Consider the following 20376-nt stretch of genomic DNA (forward strand, 5'->3'; position numbering starts at 1 on the left):
CCGCAACAAGACAAGAGTCCCAGTTAGTGACTTTAATCCACACAAAAGTGACTCACGATTAACATATTTTAATGGATTTGAGAGGAATTAAGAAGCGGACTTGCCGCTTCTGAAGAGCAGTGAATCAAAGAACCAATGAGCCAGCGGATCGAAACATTGCTTCATTGGTTCACGCTTCAAACTGGAGAAACGGTTGATTACAGACCCGCGGCAGGGTCTGTAATCAATGTAGAAGAATGATCATTTTTCTGACAAACACCCTCAAAAACTGCTCTGATGGACCAATAAGGGAATCGTTACACACAAAAAATATTTATCGGTGGATCGAATAATTTCTTAACGATACCTGAAAATAACCAGTTCTCGATACCCAACCAGAGTAAACTGGAATGCTATTTGGCCCTAACCAGACAGTACTCCGTGGCAGAATACCTGAGCACTGTGACCAACCCAAAGCTCAGGAAATCCTTAACCATGTACAGACTTAATGAGCACAGCCTCGCTGTGGAGAAAGGCAACCATAGACAGAGCTGGCTCCCCAGAGAAGACAGACTGTGCGCCCACTGCTCAGTGCTCACAACACGAGGTGGAGACCAAGCTGCACTTCCTAACCATCTGCCAGCTGTACCAAGACAGAGACACACACTTCCCATAGATCACACTCAAAAAGACTTTAAGAGCATGACCAACATCAAAAAACTTCCATATCTATTGGGTGAAGTACACCAATGTGAAAACATAGCAGCAAGGTTTGTGAGCTGTTATGACATGAAAAGAAGGAACAATGGATATAAGCACCACAAACCCAAAACAGGAGATTGAACTATGTCACTTTATCTATGTATAACATAACACATTTTATCGGATTGTATATTTTTACACCAAAAGCACAATTTTTTACTAATATGCATTTGTCGCGGACATGAACGAGTGAAGCTCCTCAGCATCTCACCATGCCATTTAGGTCCTTCAGATTTTATTTTGAGTAAATGCTTCAGGAGAGCATTAGTATGGCAAAAACCTTTCAGCTTTTGGGGGGGCAGACCCCCCCCCCCAGACCCCCCGCCTTTTTAAGCATTTTCCTTATTTTTCCTTTCATCTTCTGGAGGAGCTCTGCCCCCCCATACCCCCACCTTTTTATGCATTTTTTTCTTTTCTTTTTTTTTTTGCTTTTCAGCTGACCCCCCTAATTACACCCCTCTTAACCCCCTGCCACTTTAAGCATTTTTTTTAATGTAGATGAAAATTAATATTCAAAGTTTTCAGCTAGTTGACAGCAGGGCTGTACAATATGGCCAAATTATTGTATCTCAATATTGTCATATACATTGTCATGTAAATGTCACTTATATACATGCTGTCCATATTCTCAAGCTGCTTAGATGGGTAGGGAGAGTTCCCATGGGATAAAAAGGTTTTCAACCTACCATCCATGGTTCTCAAGGGATGGTAGGTAGGATGGATTTCTTTTTTTTTTTTTTAACGATAATTAGGTGTACCTTAGTAAACACTAGTAGAGTTCCACCTTAGATTAGGAATGTATGGAATCTATAATAGAAGATATACCTTACTGAATATTGTCATATCAATATGATTATGATTTGACACAAAGTGCAGCAACAGTGAAAATTAAACATTCTTAAACAAAACCGTAATACAACCCCAATTCCAGTGAAGTTGGGACGTTGAGTAAAACGTAAATAAAAACAGAATACAATGATTTGCAAATCCTCTTCAACCTATATTCAACTGAATACACCACAAAGACAAGATATTTAATGTTCAAACTGATAGACTTTATTGTTTTTGTGCAAATATTTGCTCATTTTGAAATGGATGCCTGCAACACGTTTCAAAAAAGCTGGGACAGTGGCATGTTTACCACTGTGTTACATCACCTTTCCTTCTAACAACACTCAATAAGCATTTGGGAACTGAGGACACTAGCTGCTGAAGCTTCGTAGGTGAAATTCTTTCCCATTCTTGCTTGATGTACGACTTCAGTTGTTCAAACAGTCCGGGGTTTCCGTTGTTGCATTTTGCGCTTCATAATGCACCACATGTTTTCAATGGGTGACAGGTCTGGACTGCAGGCAGGCCAGTCTAGTACCTGCACTCTTTTACTAAGAAGCCATGCTGTTGTAACATGTACAGAATGTGGCTTGACATTGTCTTGCTGAAATAAGCAGGGACATCCCTGAAAAAGACGTTGCTTGGATGGCAGCATGTGTTGCTCCAAAACCTGGATGTACCTTTCAGCATTGATGGTGCCATGATCACAGATGTGTAAGCTGCCCATGCCATGGGCACTAACACACCCCCATACCATCACAGATGTTGGCTTTTGAACTTTGCGCTGGAGAGTCTTTTTTCCTCTTTTGTCCAGAGGAGACAATGTCCATGACTTCCCAAAACAATTTGAAATGTGGACTCATCACACCACAGCACACTTTTCCACTTTGCATCTGTTGATTTCAAATGAGCTCGGGTCCAGAGAAAGCAGCTGCATTTCTGGATGTTGTTGATGTATGGCTTTCGCTTTGCATGGTAGAATTTTTTAACTTGCACTTGTAGATGTAGCAACGAACTGTGTTAACTAACAATGGTTTTCTGAAGTGTTTCTGAGCCTACGCAATAAGATCCTTTACACAATGATGTCGGTTTTTAATGCAGTGCCGCCTGAGGGATCGAAGGTCTCGGGCATTCAGTGTTGGTTTTCCGACTTGCCGCTTACATGTCGAAAGTTCTCCGGATTCTCTGAATCTTCTGATTATTATGGACTGTCGATGATGGAATCCCTAAATTCCTTGCAAATGAACATTGAGAAACATTGTTCTTATTTTTTCACGCAGTTGTTCACAAAGTGGTGATCTTTGCCCCATCTTTGCTTGTGAATGGCTGAGCCTTTTGGGGATGCTCCTTTTATACCCAATCATGACACTCACCTGTTTCTAATTAGGTGTTCTTTGAGCATTCAACTTTCCCAGTCTTTTGTTGCCCCGTCCCAACTTTTTTTGAAATGTATTGCAGCCATCCATTTCAAAATGAGCAAATATTTGCACAAAACAACAAAGTCTCTCAGTTTAAAAATTAATTATCTTGTCTTTGTGGTGTATTCAGTTGAATATAGGTTGAAGAGGATTTGCAAATCATTGTATTCTGTTTTTATTTACATTTTACACAACATCCCAACTTCATTTGAATTGGGTTGTAATACCACACTCATTTTGCACTCATCATAACGTTAGGATACTGTGCCCTACAAAAGTATTGGAACACTTGGAATTTCACACATTTTAAATTTGTTTATACCATTTTAAAGACAAGAAATACAAATAAAATAAAATAAAAATTTCTAAAATTGTCTTCCTCAAACGCAAAGCAAATCTCTAAAACTTGATAAAACCTGTAAATAATAAATCAATTTTATTGCCAGTTTTCTTTAGACAAGCCAGGGGATGGAAACATGAACATTTCGAAGTCACTGAATATGTCTTGGACTTTATTTACATCAGTTATGAAGAAATACAAAAAGTTTCTTTCACCAAAACATCAAATCTAAGCTTTCATCTCAAATGCACTTTCTGTCAAATTGTAGCTGAACTTTCAGGTCTTCTTTTTAAGAAAATCCTCCTCTACTCCACTTCATCGGGAAGCTGGATTTTATATTTTTAATTAATTTATATCAAGTTGAGGAGATTTGCTTTCAGTTTGAGTTAAGGAAGATAATTTTAGAAAAAAAATGTATTTGAAATGAAATAAACAAATTAAAATGTGTGAAATACCAAGTGTTCCAATACTTTTGAGGGTAATTGAGAAACACTGAGGAGCATCTTACTCACAGCAGATAAGAGAATATTTAGAGTGGAATCCTACAAATGGTGATACAAGCATCAAATTTGGCACAAATAATCCATAGACATGAACTCTCTTGAAAAAACTGGATTGACTACTTGAATGTTCAATAGGCAGCCAGGTAGGGGTCAATTGAAGATTTACACAGGGGTCAGAATTAAAAGATGCCCCAGTCATATAGAAAACTGCACCACATTATTTGCCTGATCATAAGGATTCCAATAAAAGTATAGTTTGGACTATCTATGACTGAATGTTATGGAGTTATGAGGTAAATGCAGCAAGAATGTGACAAAGGTCAGTTTCAGTTTGTACAGGGGTCAAAATTTAAAGTTGTTCCATTAATTTAGGTACAGCTATATTTGTGCTGAATTTGATGCTTGTATCACCATTTAAAGGATTGTTTCAGTTATTTGCTGCACTAATAAGCCAACAGAGCATGAACCAGCTGCTGTCTGTTAGCTTAAACATGTGTATATAAGGCAACCCACATTAAAAGGAGAAATGCTGCTTTTAACAACCTGGACCTCATTTCTGGCATAAAATATGATCGTTTACTCACCAGTATAAGTTTGGTGTGATTAGAAGTCCATAGTTCAAACAACGTGTTCAGTTCAAATCTGAAGCAAACATTTTTCTTCTTCTTCTACTAAGGTGGATTAGAACTTTTTGTGGTACACAGCACAAACTACTGGACAGGAGGAACCTACCAGTCAATGTGACTCACTGATTTGAAAATGCAGCTCTTTCAACCAGATGTTCGGTGCCGTGACATGTCAGTCATCTGTGTCCAATCAGATTTCAGGGGAGTCCAGTGAAACCCTGGCCTCCGCTCTAGCTCCACCCATGCCAGGAAGTGCTCAACATTTGACATTTCCTGTTTCACTGTGACTGAGAATTTGGCACTTCCTGCCAATCCAGGAAGTGTTTGACATTTGAACTTTTCCTGTTTTACTGTGGATTTGAAATTTGGCACTTCCTGTTTAGGACGCCATGTACCATGAGCGAGCTTCGCGACTTTGCTTGTATTATTTTGATCCCACATCTCCCATTTACACATTTATTTACCGTAGAATATGGTTGACTGTATGTACATCTTCTTAATTTTTATTTTTTGCTCTATGTAACACTTGCTTTGACAATGTAAACATGTTTCCCGTGTCAATAATGCTCCATTGAAATGAAATGAAATGGAGAGAGAGCTTGAGGAAAAGTAAAAAGCTTTCTGATTGTGGTCAGGGAGTTGAAGCAGAGAAAACATAAAGCTACAGGGGATACCACAAAAGCTACATTTACACATATGACCATCGAGCAAAAAATGGCATACAAAATCCTGAATTAAACAGATTCCAGTTAAGATGCACATTATCTGTGTGTACATCTGACACATGAACACTGGCAGACCACAGACGTCATTTAATTTAACCAGGTTAGTCCCATTGAGATTGAGACCTCTTTTGCAAGGAAGACCTGGACAATTCTAAAGCTTCCAATCCACCTAACCTGCATGGCTTTAAATGTGGGAGGAAACCAGGGCACCCGGAGAAAACCCACACAAACACGGGGAGAACATGCAAACTCCACAGGTGGGAATTGATCCCATGACCTTCTTGCTTTGAGACAACAGTGCTAACCACTAAGCCACCGTGCTGCCCCATCATTCATCCCGCAGCAATAATTGCTAGCAAGTAAAAATGCACAAAACTAAAACTTCATCTTCAAAGCTACTCATCAGCAGCCAGTCTGCTCTGTGTGAGCCTGATCCTGTCAGATCTCAGAAGCTAAACAGAGTGGGTCCTGGTTAGTACTTGGATGGGTGACGTCTTCAGAAGGCTGTGTGCAATTCTACATTTCTCCGTTATTTGTTAGCTTCATTGATGGTTAAGCCGTAGGCTTGACACCAGAGGATCCTTGGTTCAAACACCCATCTGACCAGAAAATCACTAAGGGCCCTTGGGCAAGGTCCTTACTCCCGGTGTGTAGTGTGCACCTTGCATGGCAGCACCCTGACACTGGTGTGTGTGTGAGAGAGAATGTGAGGCATTACTGTAAAGCACTCTGAGCTTCTGATTCAGATGGAAAAGCCTATATAAACACAGACCATTTCCATTTTATATTTACAATTAACTTTATTCAACTAAAATGGCTCTCTGATCCACACTCACTGCTGAGGCAGCTGTAAGATAGTTACAACCAGCTACCAAGTCACAGAGTGTCAATGAACACACCCAACATAGTAAACTATAAGTATGAATGGTTAAAAAAAAAACATGACAATTCACAATATCGTCCTCAACTGTTTTAACAGCAGAGATAAAATCACTTGAAATTCTGAAGGCCTCAGAGGAGACTCTTCACCCAGAGACAGCAGGGGGGAATCTGATTGGATAAAACTGAGCTGCCATCCATATGAGCTGATCTACAAGCAGCACAGCTCAGGGAAAGCAGAAATGAGTTCATCGGTATAAATGATATCAGTAAATAACAAATTAATGATTTTTGTAAAATCCATGTAATGTGAATGAAAATAAATTTTCTCACTCTGACAATATCTAGGCCAGCACAGAAGGCCTTGCAATGTCAAATACTGTGATAAATGTTTAGCAGAATTCTGCTGTTTCAAGTGCCATTAGACACACTTGTCACTGGAAAAAAAAAGTCTTGTAAACACCACAATGCATACAGTAATACCAGTGCACTTCTCGTTCATTTTACAGGCAACTGTCAGACTCAATGGTGCGAAGTGGTTGGACACAATTGCAGGATTCAGACATAAGTTTGACAGGGTTTAACAACAGTTTGAGCAGGGTTCGGTACACAAAAAAGGCAGGCCGTTACAAGCAAAAGTATCCAAAGCATTAGGCAGAGAAAGTGTCCAAAAAAGAGACAAGGAGATCAGAAACACAGGTAGGCAAAAACAGGACTAGACACTCAGAAGATACAGGCTCGAAAGAGACACAAACCACAACAATCTCGCAACCAGGTGAGAGGAAAAGGTGCAGCTAATAAAGAGGGAGTGATTACGAGGAAATGCAGGACAGGTGTGGAGGAAAGATCCGAAACAGGGTGTGGCAAGGAGGGAGGACAGGAGGGAACCGCCCAACACCAAACACCAGACAAGAAAAATCCCTGACACAAAACCCAAGCAATAATAAAATAACAGGAGCATAATACAAGAAAAAAAAGCCCCCAATAAACCCCACAAGCCCAATCATGACAGCAACAAAATTAAAAACAGGTCACCTGACAATTTGGTGATAAATAATAATTTTCCTCACACTGCACAGTTAACTTCCATCAAACACTTGATTGTTCCATGATTTGATTGAATAATGAGGCCTTTATCAGACTTTCATCAAAGATCATTATTTCTATAATCTTCAAGCCTTTTATGGAGAAAAATAACATGAAAATAAAATAACATTTTGACTGTTTTATCAGCAACTAATATTTATTTCCAGAGTATTTCCACTTTTCTTATTTTCTAAATTTAATAAATTACTGATGTTATAACAGGCAGGTGTTCAACTGTGGTTTACAACACATCTTTTTTTGATGATGCATGTTACTGTCAGGCTTACATTTGTGCATATTGAAAATAGTTGTGTAACCCTTTTTCACTGCAGTGGGCTTTATCTGTTCGGCTGGAAAAATGTGCTGATCATTTGGTTCTTGCACAGTAATCTGGCTGGAATTTTCTCCTGCTGAGCGAGTCTTAATTAAAATCAATGGAAAATCATAGTAGTGACTTGAATTGCAGGAGAAGAGAAAGAGAAAGCTTTCCACCGCTGAAGAGACTCTCTCACTGGACTCTCTCAGTGGCTAAATGGCTGAATAGATAAATGGACTATGCGGGTCAGCTCATACTGTGCGCTCAAATGTTTTCTGTCATACAACCCCAAATCAGATGAAGGTGAGAAAATATGGAAAATGAAAAAGCAAAAAACAAAAATCATCTAAAAACCAATGATCTTTACATTTACTTTGACTTCTACAACCCCTGGCAAAAATTATGGAATCATCGGCCTCGGAGGATGTTCATTCAGTTGTTTAATTTTGTAGAAAAAAAGCAGATCACAGACATGACACAAAACTAAAGTCATTTCAAATGGCAACTTTCTGGCTTTAAGAAACACTATAAGAAATCAAGAAAAAAAGATTGTGGCAGTCAGTAACGGTTACTTTTTTAGACCAAGCAGAGGAAAAAAATATGGAATCACTCAATTCTGAGGAAAAAATTATGGAATCACCCTGTAAATTTTCATCCCCCAAACTAACACCTGCATCAAATCAGATCTACTCGTTGACATTGACCCTATGTGTCTTTTTACAAGGAATGTTTTCGCAGTTTTTGCTCTATGGCAAGATGCATTATCATCTTGAAACATCCCCAAACATCCTTTCAATTGTCCAAAATATCAACGTAAACTTGTGCATTTATTGATGATGTAATGACAGCCATCTCCCCAGTGCCTTTACCTGACATGCAGCCCCATATCATCAATGACTGTGGAAATTTACATGTTCTCTTCAGGCAGTCATCATTATAAATTTCACTGGAATGGCACCAAACAAAAGTTCCAGCATCATCACCTTGCCCAATGCAGATTCGAGATTCATCACTGAATATGACTTTCATCCAGTCATCCACAGTCCACGAATGCTTTTCCTTAGCCCATTGTAACCTTGTTTTTTTTTTCTGTTTAGGTGTTAATGATGGCTTTCGTTTAGCTTTTCTGTATGTAAATCCCATTTCCTTTAGGCGGTTTCTTACAGTTCGGTCACAGACGTTGACTCCAGTTTCCTCCCATTCGTTCCTCATTTGTTTTGTTGTGCATTTTTCGATTTTTGAGACATATTGTTTTAAGTTTTCTGTCTTGACGCTTTGATGTCTTCCTTGGTCTACCAGTATGTTTGCCTTTAACAACCTTCCCATGTTGTTTGTATTTGGTCCAGAGTTTAGACACAGCTGACTGTGAATAACCAACATCTTTTGCAACATTGCATGATGATTTACCCTCTTTTAAGAGTTTGATAATCCTCTCCTTTGTTTCAATTGACATCTCTCGTGTTGGAGCCATGATTCATGTCAGTCCACTTGGTGCAACAGCTCTCCAAGGTGTGTTCACTCCTTTTTAGATGCAGACTAACGAGCAGATCTGATATGATGCAGGTGTTAGTTTTGGGGATGAAAATTTACAGGGTGATTCCATAATTTTTTCCTCAGAATTGAGTGAGTCCATATTTTTTTCCTCTGCTTGGTCTAAAAAAGTAACCGTTACTGACTGCCACAATCTTTTTTTTCTTGATTTCTTATAGTGTTTCTTAAAGCCAGAAAGTTGCCATTTGAAATGACTTTAGTTTTGTGTCATGTCTGTGATCTGCTTTTTTTCTACAAAATTAAACAACTGAATGAACATCCTCAGAGGCTGGTGATTCCATAATTTTTGCCAGGGGTTGTATATTGTTGCAGACAGTATGACCCAAAGATATTTTATGTTTTCTGTCGTCATTTTCCTTTCAGTTGTTAATATAAATCCATTACTGCATTTCTGGCCTGCAACACATTCCAAAAAACGGAGGAAATGAATGTATAAATGAATGAATATAACAGTTACATCAACACTTTTACAGCAAGTTCTCTTCAGACAAGTCAGGTACAAACTGCAGCTGAACGTTCAAGTCTTCATTTTAAGAAAATCCTTCTCTATACGGCTTCATGATGAAGCTTTATAACTGGTGAAACAAAATGCAAAATTTGTACTGTGCACAATTTCTCCAATCACAGCCACAGAAGCCCATAACTTCTTCAGGGTTGTCTGGTTGCCTTGATGGCTTTCATCACTCATCTCCTTATTGCACAGTCATTCAGTTTTTTAAAACTGCCTCCTCCATATAGTACCATACTGTGTGAATTTACTGATGACTGCTGTAAATGAAACAGAAGACATACTCATTCTCTTGTAAATGTTCATGTATCCATCGCTTGCTTGTCTGAAGAAAAGAAGCTGTAAAAGTGATGACTTACTTGTGATACGCTAAAGGATGCCATTATTTATGCAACCCATCATTTTGGTTTTTATATTTTTATTTCATTTATTTCATGTTGTAGAGTTCACTTTTCACTGTGAGTTTAAAAAGCATGATTTTAGCAATTATTTTATACAGAAAACATTTTATTTTTAATTTGACGTCATTCCAACATAGATCATGGTTTCACAAACGTTTGGGCATCACTGTACGTAGTTCTTTGCCACTCCAGACTTCCTCACCCAATACCGCAACTCTTCTCTTGGTACCCTGTCATAAGCTTTCTTTTAAGTCCACAAACACACAATGCAACCCCTTCTGGCTTTCTCTGTACTTGTCCATCAGCACTCTTAGAGCAAACATTGCATCTATGGTGCTCTTTCTCAGCATGAAACCATATTGCTACTGACAGGTCTTCACCTCTTTAAGCCTGGCTTTCAGCACTGTTTTACATAACTTCACGCTGTGGCTCATCAAAGCTATGCCTTTGTAGTTGCTGCAGTTCTGCACATCAACCTTGCTCATATAAATCAAAACCACTACACTTCTCCACTCCTCAGTCATCCTATCACTTGCCAAGATTTGATTAAACAGTCTGGTTAAGAACTTCACTGCCATCTCTCCTGGACATTTTCATACCTCCACTGGAACGTCATCTGGATCAACTGCCTTTCCACTCTTCATAGCTCTTCTTCCCTAATAATCCCTTGAACTACCTGGTTTATCCACTCCACATCATCGAACCTTTCTCTCTCTCTCTCTCTCTCTCTCTCTCTCTCTCTCTCTCTCTCTCTCTCTCTCTCTCTCTCTCTCTCTCTCTCTCTCTCACTCATTTGTTTTTTTTTTTCTTGACATTTTCCTCATCCATCAACTCTCAAAGTACTCTTTCCACCATCTCAACACACTCTCCTCACTTGTCAACACATTTCTATCTGCATGCTTTGTCACCCTAACCTGCTGTACAGCCTTTCAACCTCTATCCCTCTGTCTGGCCAATTGCTACAACTCCTTTTCTCCTTCCTTAGTTTTCAACTTCGTGTACCATGTACAATTCACAGTATGCCTTTACATTAGCCTTTGCCAGATCTTCTATGCCTACTTTCATTATCTCACCAACCATCCCATTTCTTTTTCAACAGCCTTTCTCCTTATATTCATCTTCATCTCCTTGTCTTCCTTCCTCTGTCCAGATGTCAAAGCCAATACCTTCTAGCTGTCTCCCTCACTGTAACTACAGTAGTTTTCCAGTACTCCAAATTCAAAACCATACATACTAAACGAAACAACCTTAGCAAGTACAGTCCTTTACCTGATTTGGGTTTGGAGAAACATCCTCCCATGGTGGCCCCAGGATCAAGGGTCACCCTGGGAGAGGGAGCTGGAGGTTGTGCTCAGATCCTGGAGCTGGCCTTCTTGCTTGGGAGGGGGTGATAGCACACAAGTGGATGTATGAGGACCTGTGTGTCCAGACTGGCCATCCCACACGTCAGCTCCCCCACATAATCTGTTTGGACAGAGATATACTGCCAGTAAGACAATCCTGGATCACACTCATTCACAATGACATGAACTCTGCTGTCGTGATGTAAGTTGTACAAATTTCATCACATAATGCCCTCACTTCCTTTTGCTCAGTAGAATTTAAGCAAAAGAATCTTTTTGTTCTTGGCTCAGTCACATTAAACTTGTCTGTTGTCAAAACCTCTCCACGTGTGCATCTGTCTGTGCATGCATGTCCATGTTGTAAAGATGTTTACATGATAGTTTGGCAGATATTATGTGAATCAAGGTAGAACGTGGTACACAAAAAAGTCACCCCATGAAGCCCTCAGACATTTGTTATTGATCATGCTTTGATTCTAATTGTGGCCACCAGGGGGCGAGGTCTCTGAAACATTGTGCACGTGGCATCTTGACAAAGACTTTGTATTATCAAGGTGAAACTTGGTACACAGGGTACCGAAGCAAATTGCATGCACTGGATAAAAAAAAATTAAATTAGACCGCCGATCTCGTAATTACGAGAAAAGATCTCATAATTGCGATATTTTGATCTCGTAATTATGAGATCAGGCTATTTTTTTTCTTTTGTTAATAGCTTCCATATGGGCTTCCATACTTCCAGTCTCTCAGTAAAGACAAGCCTGAGAATTCCCGAGTCATAATCAAAAATCAGGCAATTTGTAACCGCCAACACTGCACTGTGATCGCACACCACTTCTATGCACACACAAAGTGTGGATTTTCCCCGAAACTATTCGTGGAGGCGGGACACGGGGGACCCAGACTGGGATGTGCCTGGCTGGAAATGAACTCCTCTTTGTCTCTCAGTGGTCAGGATCTCATAATTATGAATCTTTTTCTCGGAATTACGAGATCAGCAGTCTAATTTTTTGATCAAGTGAATGCAATACGCTTCCTTAACAGGGTTACCTCACTAAGACCTTTAACAAGTTTGATGTCAGACTCAGCAGCATGGGCTAGAGTTAGAATCGCCCTTATTACATCCACCAAGGACGTAATAACATTAAAATCTTTATTATGTCAAACCTACTGCACAGATTTTGACTAAACTAACCAAGAGAGTACAGTCCTTTAAAGTCCAAATGTGCACCACAGATAGATATTAGGGCATGGAAGACTCCACTGAATTTTGGAGGTGATATGGATCTGGATTCAGATTCTGGATCAAGATTTCCCTTTGTATAGGCTTTGAAGGATTACGTCAAAACTACTTCATGGTTTCTCACCAAATGTGCACCAGATACTAACTACACTCAACAAAAATATAAACGCAACACTTTTGGTTTTGCTCCCATTTTGTATGAGATGAACTCAAAGATCTAAAACTTTTTCCACATACACAATATCACCATTTCCCTCAAATATTGTTCACAAACCAGTCTAAATCTGTGATAGTGAGCACTTCTCCTTAGCTGAGATCATCCATTCCACCTCACAGGTGTGCCATATCAAGATGCTGATTAGACACCATGATTAGTGCACAGGTGTGCCTTAGACTGCCCACAATAAAAGGCCACTCTGAAAGGTGCAGTTTTATCACACAGCACAATGCCACAGATGTCACAAGATTTGAGGGAGCGTGCAATTGGCATGCTGACAGCAGGAATGTCAGCCAGAGTTGTTGCTCGAGTATTGAATGTTCATTTCTCTACCATAAGCCGTCTCCAAAGGCGTTTCAGAGAATTTGGCAGTACATCCAACCAGCCTCACAACCGCAGACCACGTGTAACCACACCAGCCCAGGACCTCCACATCCAGCATGTTCACCTCCAAGATCATCTGAGACCAGCCACTCGGACAGCTGCTGAAACAATCGGTTTGCATATCCAAAGAATTTCTGCACAAACTGTCAGAAACCGTCTCAGAGAAGCTCATCTGCATGCTCGTCGTCCTCATCGGGGTCTCGACCTGACTCCAGTTCGTCGTCGTAACCGACTTGAGTGGGCAAATGCTCACATTCGCTGGTGTTTGGCACGTTGGAGAGGTGTTCTCTTCAAGGATGAATCCCGGTTCACACTGTTCAGGGCAGATGGCAGACAGCGTGTGTGGTGTCGTGTGGGTGAGCGGTTTTCTGATGTCAATGTTGTGGTTCGAGTAGCCCATGGTGGCGGTGGGGTTATGGTATGGGCAGGTGTCTGTTATGGATGAAGAACACAGGTGCATTTTATTGATGGCATTTTGAATGCACAGAGATACCATGACGAGATCCTGAGGCCCATTGTTGTGCCATACATCCAAGAACATCACCTCATGTTGCAGCAGGATAATCCACAGCCCCATGTTGCAAGAATCTGTACACAATTCTTGGAAGCTGAAAATGTCCCAGTTCTTGCATGGCCGGCATACTCACCGGACATGTTGTTGTGTGGGCCGCTGAAGAGGAGGTACTGCTGGCCCACCACCAGAGGGCGCCCTGCCTGAAGTGCGGGCTTCAGGCACGAGAGGGCGCCGGAGCTACCGGGAGTGGCAGCTGTCACTCGTCAACAACGCCAGCTGTCACTCATCATCATCATCCACACCTCCATAAGAGCTGGGCAGCATCTTCACCTCACTGCCGAGAAATCGTCTACCGAACAAGTAAACGTCTCAGCCTTTTTGGTGCCATACAGTGGTAACGTCTTTACTTCTGTGCTTGACTGACATTAATTCTGAGTTTGCAGACTCTGTTTAGTGTGACTTCAGGATCTGCACGAGCTCCGAGAGAATTGTGATTGAGAGGTGGAGGTGCTTTCCACCTTTATACTGAACTGTTTGCTGGGTGTTCACGCACCCACCATCACCTGTCTGTTCTTCCTGCCAGCAGTACCCGATCTGACAGACGGAGGCAGTGGCCACCTGGGGACCCAGCGCTTGGTGGCTCCAGGATTGCTTCAGGTCCGGTGGAGTGGAAGGCGTGTGGGATCCGGCTCTTTTCTGGACAGGCGTCTTCTATCCTTGAGCCTGCTCACACATCACCGTAACTAATTTGACTGTTGATCTCAATTGTGCTGTCTGTTGCTCTGTTGTGCACATTCACAACATTAAATTGTTATATTTGGCTTATTCCATTGTCCGTTCATTTGCGCCCCCTGTTGTGGGTCCGCGTTCCTACACTTTTCACAACAGGATTTCTCGGCCAGCGTCATGGATCCCGAGGGGTGTCAACCATCGCTTGAACCGCCAATGGAAACACAAGGTGCACAGGCATCGGCAGGAGGCGTGTTAGGAGAGCTGCAGGAAATCTTAACCGCCTTCACTGCTCGGTTGGATTTAGTAACCGAGCAGAACGTCATACTCAATCGGAGGATGGAGGCTCTCACCGCCCAGGTGGAAGCGCGCACTCTGTGCGCTGCTGCAGCACCTCCTCCAGCCGACTGAGCACAAAATACAGACATTCCAGTGGTGATTCAACGAACCCCGCCCCCCCCCCCCCCCCAATCCCCTGAAGCATACATAAGCCCACCGGAACTGTACGGAGGTTATGTCGAGATGTGCGCGGACTTCTTAATGCAGAGTTCACTCGTCTTTGCACAACGTCCCATCATGTACGCGTCAGATGCTAGCCGGGTGGCTTATGTCATCAATTTGCTTCGAGGACAGGCACGCGCCTGGGCAAAGGCGCTCTGGGAGCAAAATTCACGGCTCCTAACGACATATACTGGGTTTGTGAGGGAGTTTAAACAAGTGTTTGATCATCCCAATAGAGGTGAGACCGCTTCGACTGTGCTGCTGTCTATGAGACAGGGACGTCGGAGTGCAGCCGAGTACGCAGTCGACTTCCGCATCGCAGCTGCGAGGTCCGGCTGGAATAACGTTGCACTCCGCGCCGCCTTCGTAAATGGACTGTCTCCGGTCCTGAAGGAGCACCTGCTGGCTAAGGATGAACCACGGGATTTTGACGGGCTGGTTATACGGTTGGACAACTGGTTAGAAGAACACCGTCAGGAGCGGGGTGAAGGGCATGGCCGGGCACGAGCCGTCCCTCTTCCTTCCGGGTCCGAAAGGGTGCCGCCGTCCCCACGCTTCACAGTCAGAGAGCTCCGTGGAGCCACAGCTCCCCCTGCTGATGAAGCTATGGACACGAGCAGGGCCAAAGTAAAATCACATGACAGACAACGGAGGCTGGCTCGCGGGGAGTGTTTTTTCTGTGGCTCTGATGAGCACATACAAAGAAACTGCCCCAAACGGTTAAACTTCAACGCCCGCCCTTAGAGACTGGGTTAAGAGTGGGCCATAACATCCACGCGGGGAAAACCCGTAGATCAGCACGCATCCCAGTGACGATCCTTTATGGGGATCTTACCCTTCACGCCCCAGCACTGGTGTACACGGGGTCAGAAGGGAATCTCCTGGACAGCAGATGGGCCAGGGAGGTAGGGCTCCCTCTAGTGGCACTACCTTCCCCATTGAAGGTACGGGCACTAGATGGCACCCTTCTCCCATTAATCACACACCAGACACAACCAGTGACATTGGTGGTGTCTGGAAATCACAGGGAGGAGATTATGTTTTATATAACACCTTCTACCTCCCGAGTGATTTTGGGGTTTCCATGGATATTAAAGCACAATCCCCGGATTGATTGGCCGTCTGGGGTAGTGATGCAGTGGAGCGACACCTGCCACCGGGAATGTTTAGGATCCTCGGTTCCACCCGGTGTGAAGACTAATGAGGAGGTTAATGTACCCAGACCAATGGAAGTATGATGACCCAGACACCGATGATGGTGACGATGATGACATCACCTCTGGGGTGTAAGCCTATAGAACATACCATGATGAACCTCTTAGTGAAAATCTCAAAAAGAAGTGCTAAGTTGGGTGATGCCTACTATATGTTTAACAGGCGATAAACAGGAGGGGAATGTTAAAGATTTTGTATATATGTTATCACTGTTAAACATTTGTACCTTTGTCTTTTTTCTCATGAAAACGGTGTTGTGCTGTTTTGCACCTAACCCTGAGAATGTACGTGTTATTCAACCTTGTTTTAGCATGCTGGGGTCGATCTGAACTGGGAATGAAGAGCTGGATGTACTTATTATTATTATACAACTTTGTTTTGTAGCCGCTAACGACTGGGAGTGAAGCATGATGGGGTCAGGCTGAACTGGGAGTAAAAGAACTGGAGGTTGTTTTGACTGTTGTGATGTGATGCTTAGTGTGAAGAACAGGACACTCCAGGCAGATGCAGAACAGCTGATAACTGCAACAGACGAACGAGATGTGCTGACCTTCGACGATAAGAGTAAAAGAAAGAAACTGTTTTTCCTTACAGCTGCACTTATTGACGTATGTGTTTATGTTACGGGAAGAAACTTGTCTTGCGTTGTCCCCCCCCACCCTTAGGACAAGTTTTTTTTATGTGGTGAGGGCTTCTCTAATAAAAAGAGCGGGAGAGCAGGCCAGACTTTAGTGTAGCCTTGGTGTACAGCCTGACTGCACTCCGCGCGAGATAAATTTGACTTTCTGTCTCATTGGTGTTTCTTGACTCTGTTTGTCTTATCAAGGTTTTAAGAATGTTTGGAGGAGAAAATACCCAACAGTTAAAGCCCCCCCCCCAATCTGTCAGCGGTGCCTGAGGAGTACCATGATCTTGCTGACATCTTCAGCAAAGATCTGGCGCTCGCTCTTCCCCCGCACCGTCCGTACAATTGTGCCATTGATTTGATCCCAGGCGCTGAGTACCAGTCCAGCAGGTTGTACAACCTCTCTCGTCCTGAGCGCAAATCAATGGAGACCTACATCCGGGACTCCTTAGCTGCTGGGTTGATCTGGAACTCCACCTCCCCGATGGGTGCAGGTTTCTTTTTTGTGGGCAAAAAGGATGGCGGACTCCGTCCATGCATAGACTACAGAGGGCTGACCGAAGTCACGGTTCGTAATCGATACCCGCTGCCTCTGTTAGATTCTGTTTTCACGCCCCTGCATGGAGCCCAAATTTTCACCAAATTGGATCTTAGAAATGCGTACCACCTGGTTCGGATCCAGAAGGGAGACGAGTGGAAGGCGGCATTTAACACCCCGTTAGGTCACTTTGAGTACCTGGTCATGCCGTTCGGCCTCACCAATGCGCCCGCGACGTTCCAGGCATTGGTTAATGATGTCTTGCGGGACTTCCTGTACTGGTTCGTCTTCGTATACCTGGACGACATCCTCATCTTCTCCCCGGATCCTGAGACCCATGTCCAGCATGTACGTCAGGTCCTGCAGCAGTTGTTGGAGAACCGGCTGTTTGTGAAGGGCGAGAAGTGCGAGTTCCACCGCACTTCTTTGTCCTTCCTGAGGTTCATCATCTCCTCCAACTCCGTCGCACCCGATCCGGCCAAGGTTGCGGCGGTGAGGGATTGGCCCCAACCGACAAGCCGTAGGAAGCTGCAACAGTTCCTCGGCTTCGCAAATTTCTACCGGAGGTTTATTAAGGGCTATAGCCAGGTACTTAGCCGCCTGATGGCCCTGACCTCCACTAAAGTCCCCTTCACCTGGTCGGATCGGTGCGAAGCCGCGTTTAGGGAGTTGAAACGTCGGTTCTCGTCTGCACCCGTTCTGGTGCAGCCCGATCCCAATCGCCAGTTTGTTGTTGAAGTGGATGCCTCTGACTCAGGGATAGGAGCTGTGCTGTCCCAGAGCGGAGAGTCCGACAAGGTTCTCCATCCATGTGCCTATTTTTCCCGTAGGTTGACCCCGGTGGAGCGGAACTATGATGTTGGCAATCGGGAGCTTCTTGCGGTGAAAGAGGCTCTTGAGGAGTGGAGACACCTGTTGGAGGGAGCTGCGGTACCATTTACGGTTTTCACGGACCATCGGAACCTGGAGTACATCCGGACCGCGAAGCGTCTGAACCCCAGGCAAGCCCGCTGGTCACTGTTCTTCGGGCGTTTTGACTTCCGGATTACCTACCACCCCGGGACCAAGAACCAGCGATCTGACGCCCTGTCCCAGGTCCATGAAGAGGAGGTCAAGGTCGAGCTGTCAGATCCACCAGAACCTATCATCTCCAAGTCCACTATTGTGGCAGCCCTCACCTGGGACGTGGAGAAGACTGTCTGGGAGGCCCTGGCATGGAACCCGGACCCGGGGACCGGCCCAAGGAACAGACTCTACGTCCCACCGGAAGCCAGAGCTGCTGTTCTGGACTTCTGTCACAGGTCCAAGCTCTCCTGTCACCCAGGGATGCGAAGAACCATGGCAGTGGTCAGGCAGTGCTTCTGGTGGGCGTCTATGGAAGACGACGTCCGGGAGTATGTCCAGGCCTGCACCACCTACGCCAGGGGAAAGGCAGACCACCAACAGGCACAGGGTCTTCTCCAGCCGTTACCTGTGCCCCACCGCCCCTGGTCCTACATTGGCCTGGACTTCATCACGGGCCTCCCACCGTCCCAGGGCATGACCACCATCCTCACGATAGTGGACCGGTTCTCCAAGGCGGCCCACTTCGTGGCCCTCCCAAAGCTCCCGACGGCCCAGAAGACTGCAGACCTCCTGGTCCACCACGTCGTACATCTGCATGGGATTCCATCCGATGTCGTCTCTGACCGTGGTCCCCAGTTCTCCCCGCAAGTCTGGAGGAGTTTCTGTAGAGAACTGGGGGCCACCGTGAGCCTCTCGTCCGGGTACCATCCCCAGACCAAAGGACAGGTAGAGCGGGCCAACCAAGAATTGGAACAGGCCCTTCACTGTGTGACCTCGGCGCACCCGACGGCCTGGAGCAACCATCTGGCCTGGATCGAGTACGCACACAACAGTCAAGTTTCGTCTGCCACCGGCCTCTCCCCGTTTGAGGTGTGTTTGGGGTACCAGCCCCCATTGTTTCCACTTGTGGAGGGAGAGGTCGGGGTGCCCTCGGTCCAGGCCCATCTGAGGCGGTGCCATCGGGTGTGACGCTCTGCCCGCTCTGCCCTGCTCAAAGCCCGGACGAGGGCCAAGGCCCATGCAGACCGCCGGCGATCCCCAGCCCCTGCATACCAGCCCGGGCAGGAGGTTTGGCTATCGACGAAAGACATTCCGTTACAGGTGGACTCACAAAAACTGAAGGATCGGTACATCGGCCCCTTCCCCATCATCAAGGTCCTCAGTCCTGCCGTGGTGAAGCTGAGGCTGCCAGCTTCAATGTGGATACATCCTGTCTTTCATGTCTCCCGGATCAAGCCTCACCACACCTCATCCCTCTGTGCCCCCGGACCGGCGCCGCCTCCTGCCCGGATCATCGACGGGGAGCCCGCGTGGACAGTTCGCCGGCTCCTGGATGTCCGTCGTAAGGGCCGGGGGTTCCAGTATCTAGTGGACTGGGAGGGTTATGGACCCGAAGAGCGCTCCTGGGTGAAGAGTAGCTTCATCCTGGACCCGGCCCTCCTGGCAGACTTCTACAACTGTCACCCGGACAAGCCTGGTCGGGCACCAGGAGGCGCCCGTTGAGGGGGGGGTCCTGTTGTGTGGGCCGCTGAAGAGGAGGTACTGCTGGCCCACCACCAGAGGGCGCCCTGCCTGAAGTGCAGGCTTCAGGCACGAGAGGGCGCCGGAGCTACCGGGAGTGGCAGCTGTCACTCATCAACAATGCCAGCTGTCACTCATCATCATCATCCACACCTCCATAAGAGCTGGGCAGCATCTTCACCTCACTGCAGAGAAATCGTCTACCGAACAAGTAAACGTCTCAGCCTTTTTGGTGCCATACAGTGGTAACGTCTTTACTTCTGTGCTTGACTGACATTAATTCTGAGTTTGCAGACTCTGTTTAGTGTGACTTCAGGATCTGCACAAGCTCTGAGAGAATTGTGATTGAGAGGTGGAGGTGCTTTCCACCTTTATACTGAACTGTTTGCTGGGTGTTCACGCACCCACCATCACCTGTCTGTTCTTCCTGCCAGCAGTACCCGATCTGACAGCCGGAGGCAGTGGCCACCTGGGGACGCAGCGCTTGGCTCCAGGATTGCTTCAGGTCCGGTGGAGTGGAAGGCGTCTTCTATCCTCGAGCCTGCTCACACATCAC

The 20376-nt window shown here is 44.8% G+C and overlaps 1 protein-coding gene across 2 annotated transcripts in view; it reads right to left on the minus strand.

The window, feature by feature from the left end:
• The window catches only part of LOC117510490 (apoptosis-inducing factor 3), an 86317-nt gene that overhangs the window by 40746 nt on the left and 25195 nt on the right, over nt 1-20376 (minus strand). For both annotated transcript variants that reach the window (XM_034170220.1, XM_034170219.1), the window contains exon 2: nt 11195-11389. Coding sequence is in view for 1 of the 2 variants with exons in the window: in XM_034170219.1 (XP_034026110.1) it covers nt 11195-11225 (31 nt within the window). In the remaining variant the exon portion in view is untranslated. The remainder of the gene's footprint in view (nt 1-11194; nt 11390-20376) is intronic.

Source organism: Thalassophryne amazonica, chromosome 5, assembly GCF_902500255.1.
Source record: "Thalassophryne amazonica chromosome 5, fThaAma1.1, whole genome shotgun sequence".
Taxonomy (NCBI): Eukaryota; Metazoa; Chordata; class Actinopteri; order Batrachoidiformes; family Batrachoididae; genus Thalassophryne; species Thalassophryne amazonica.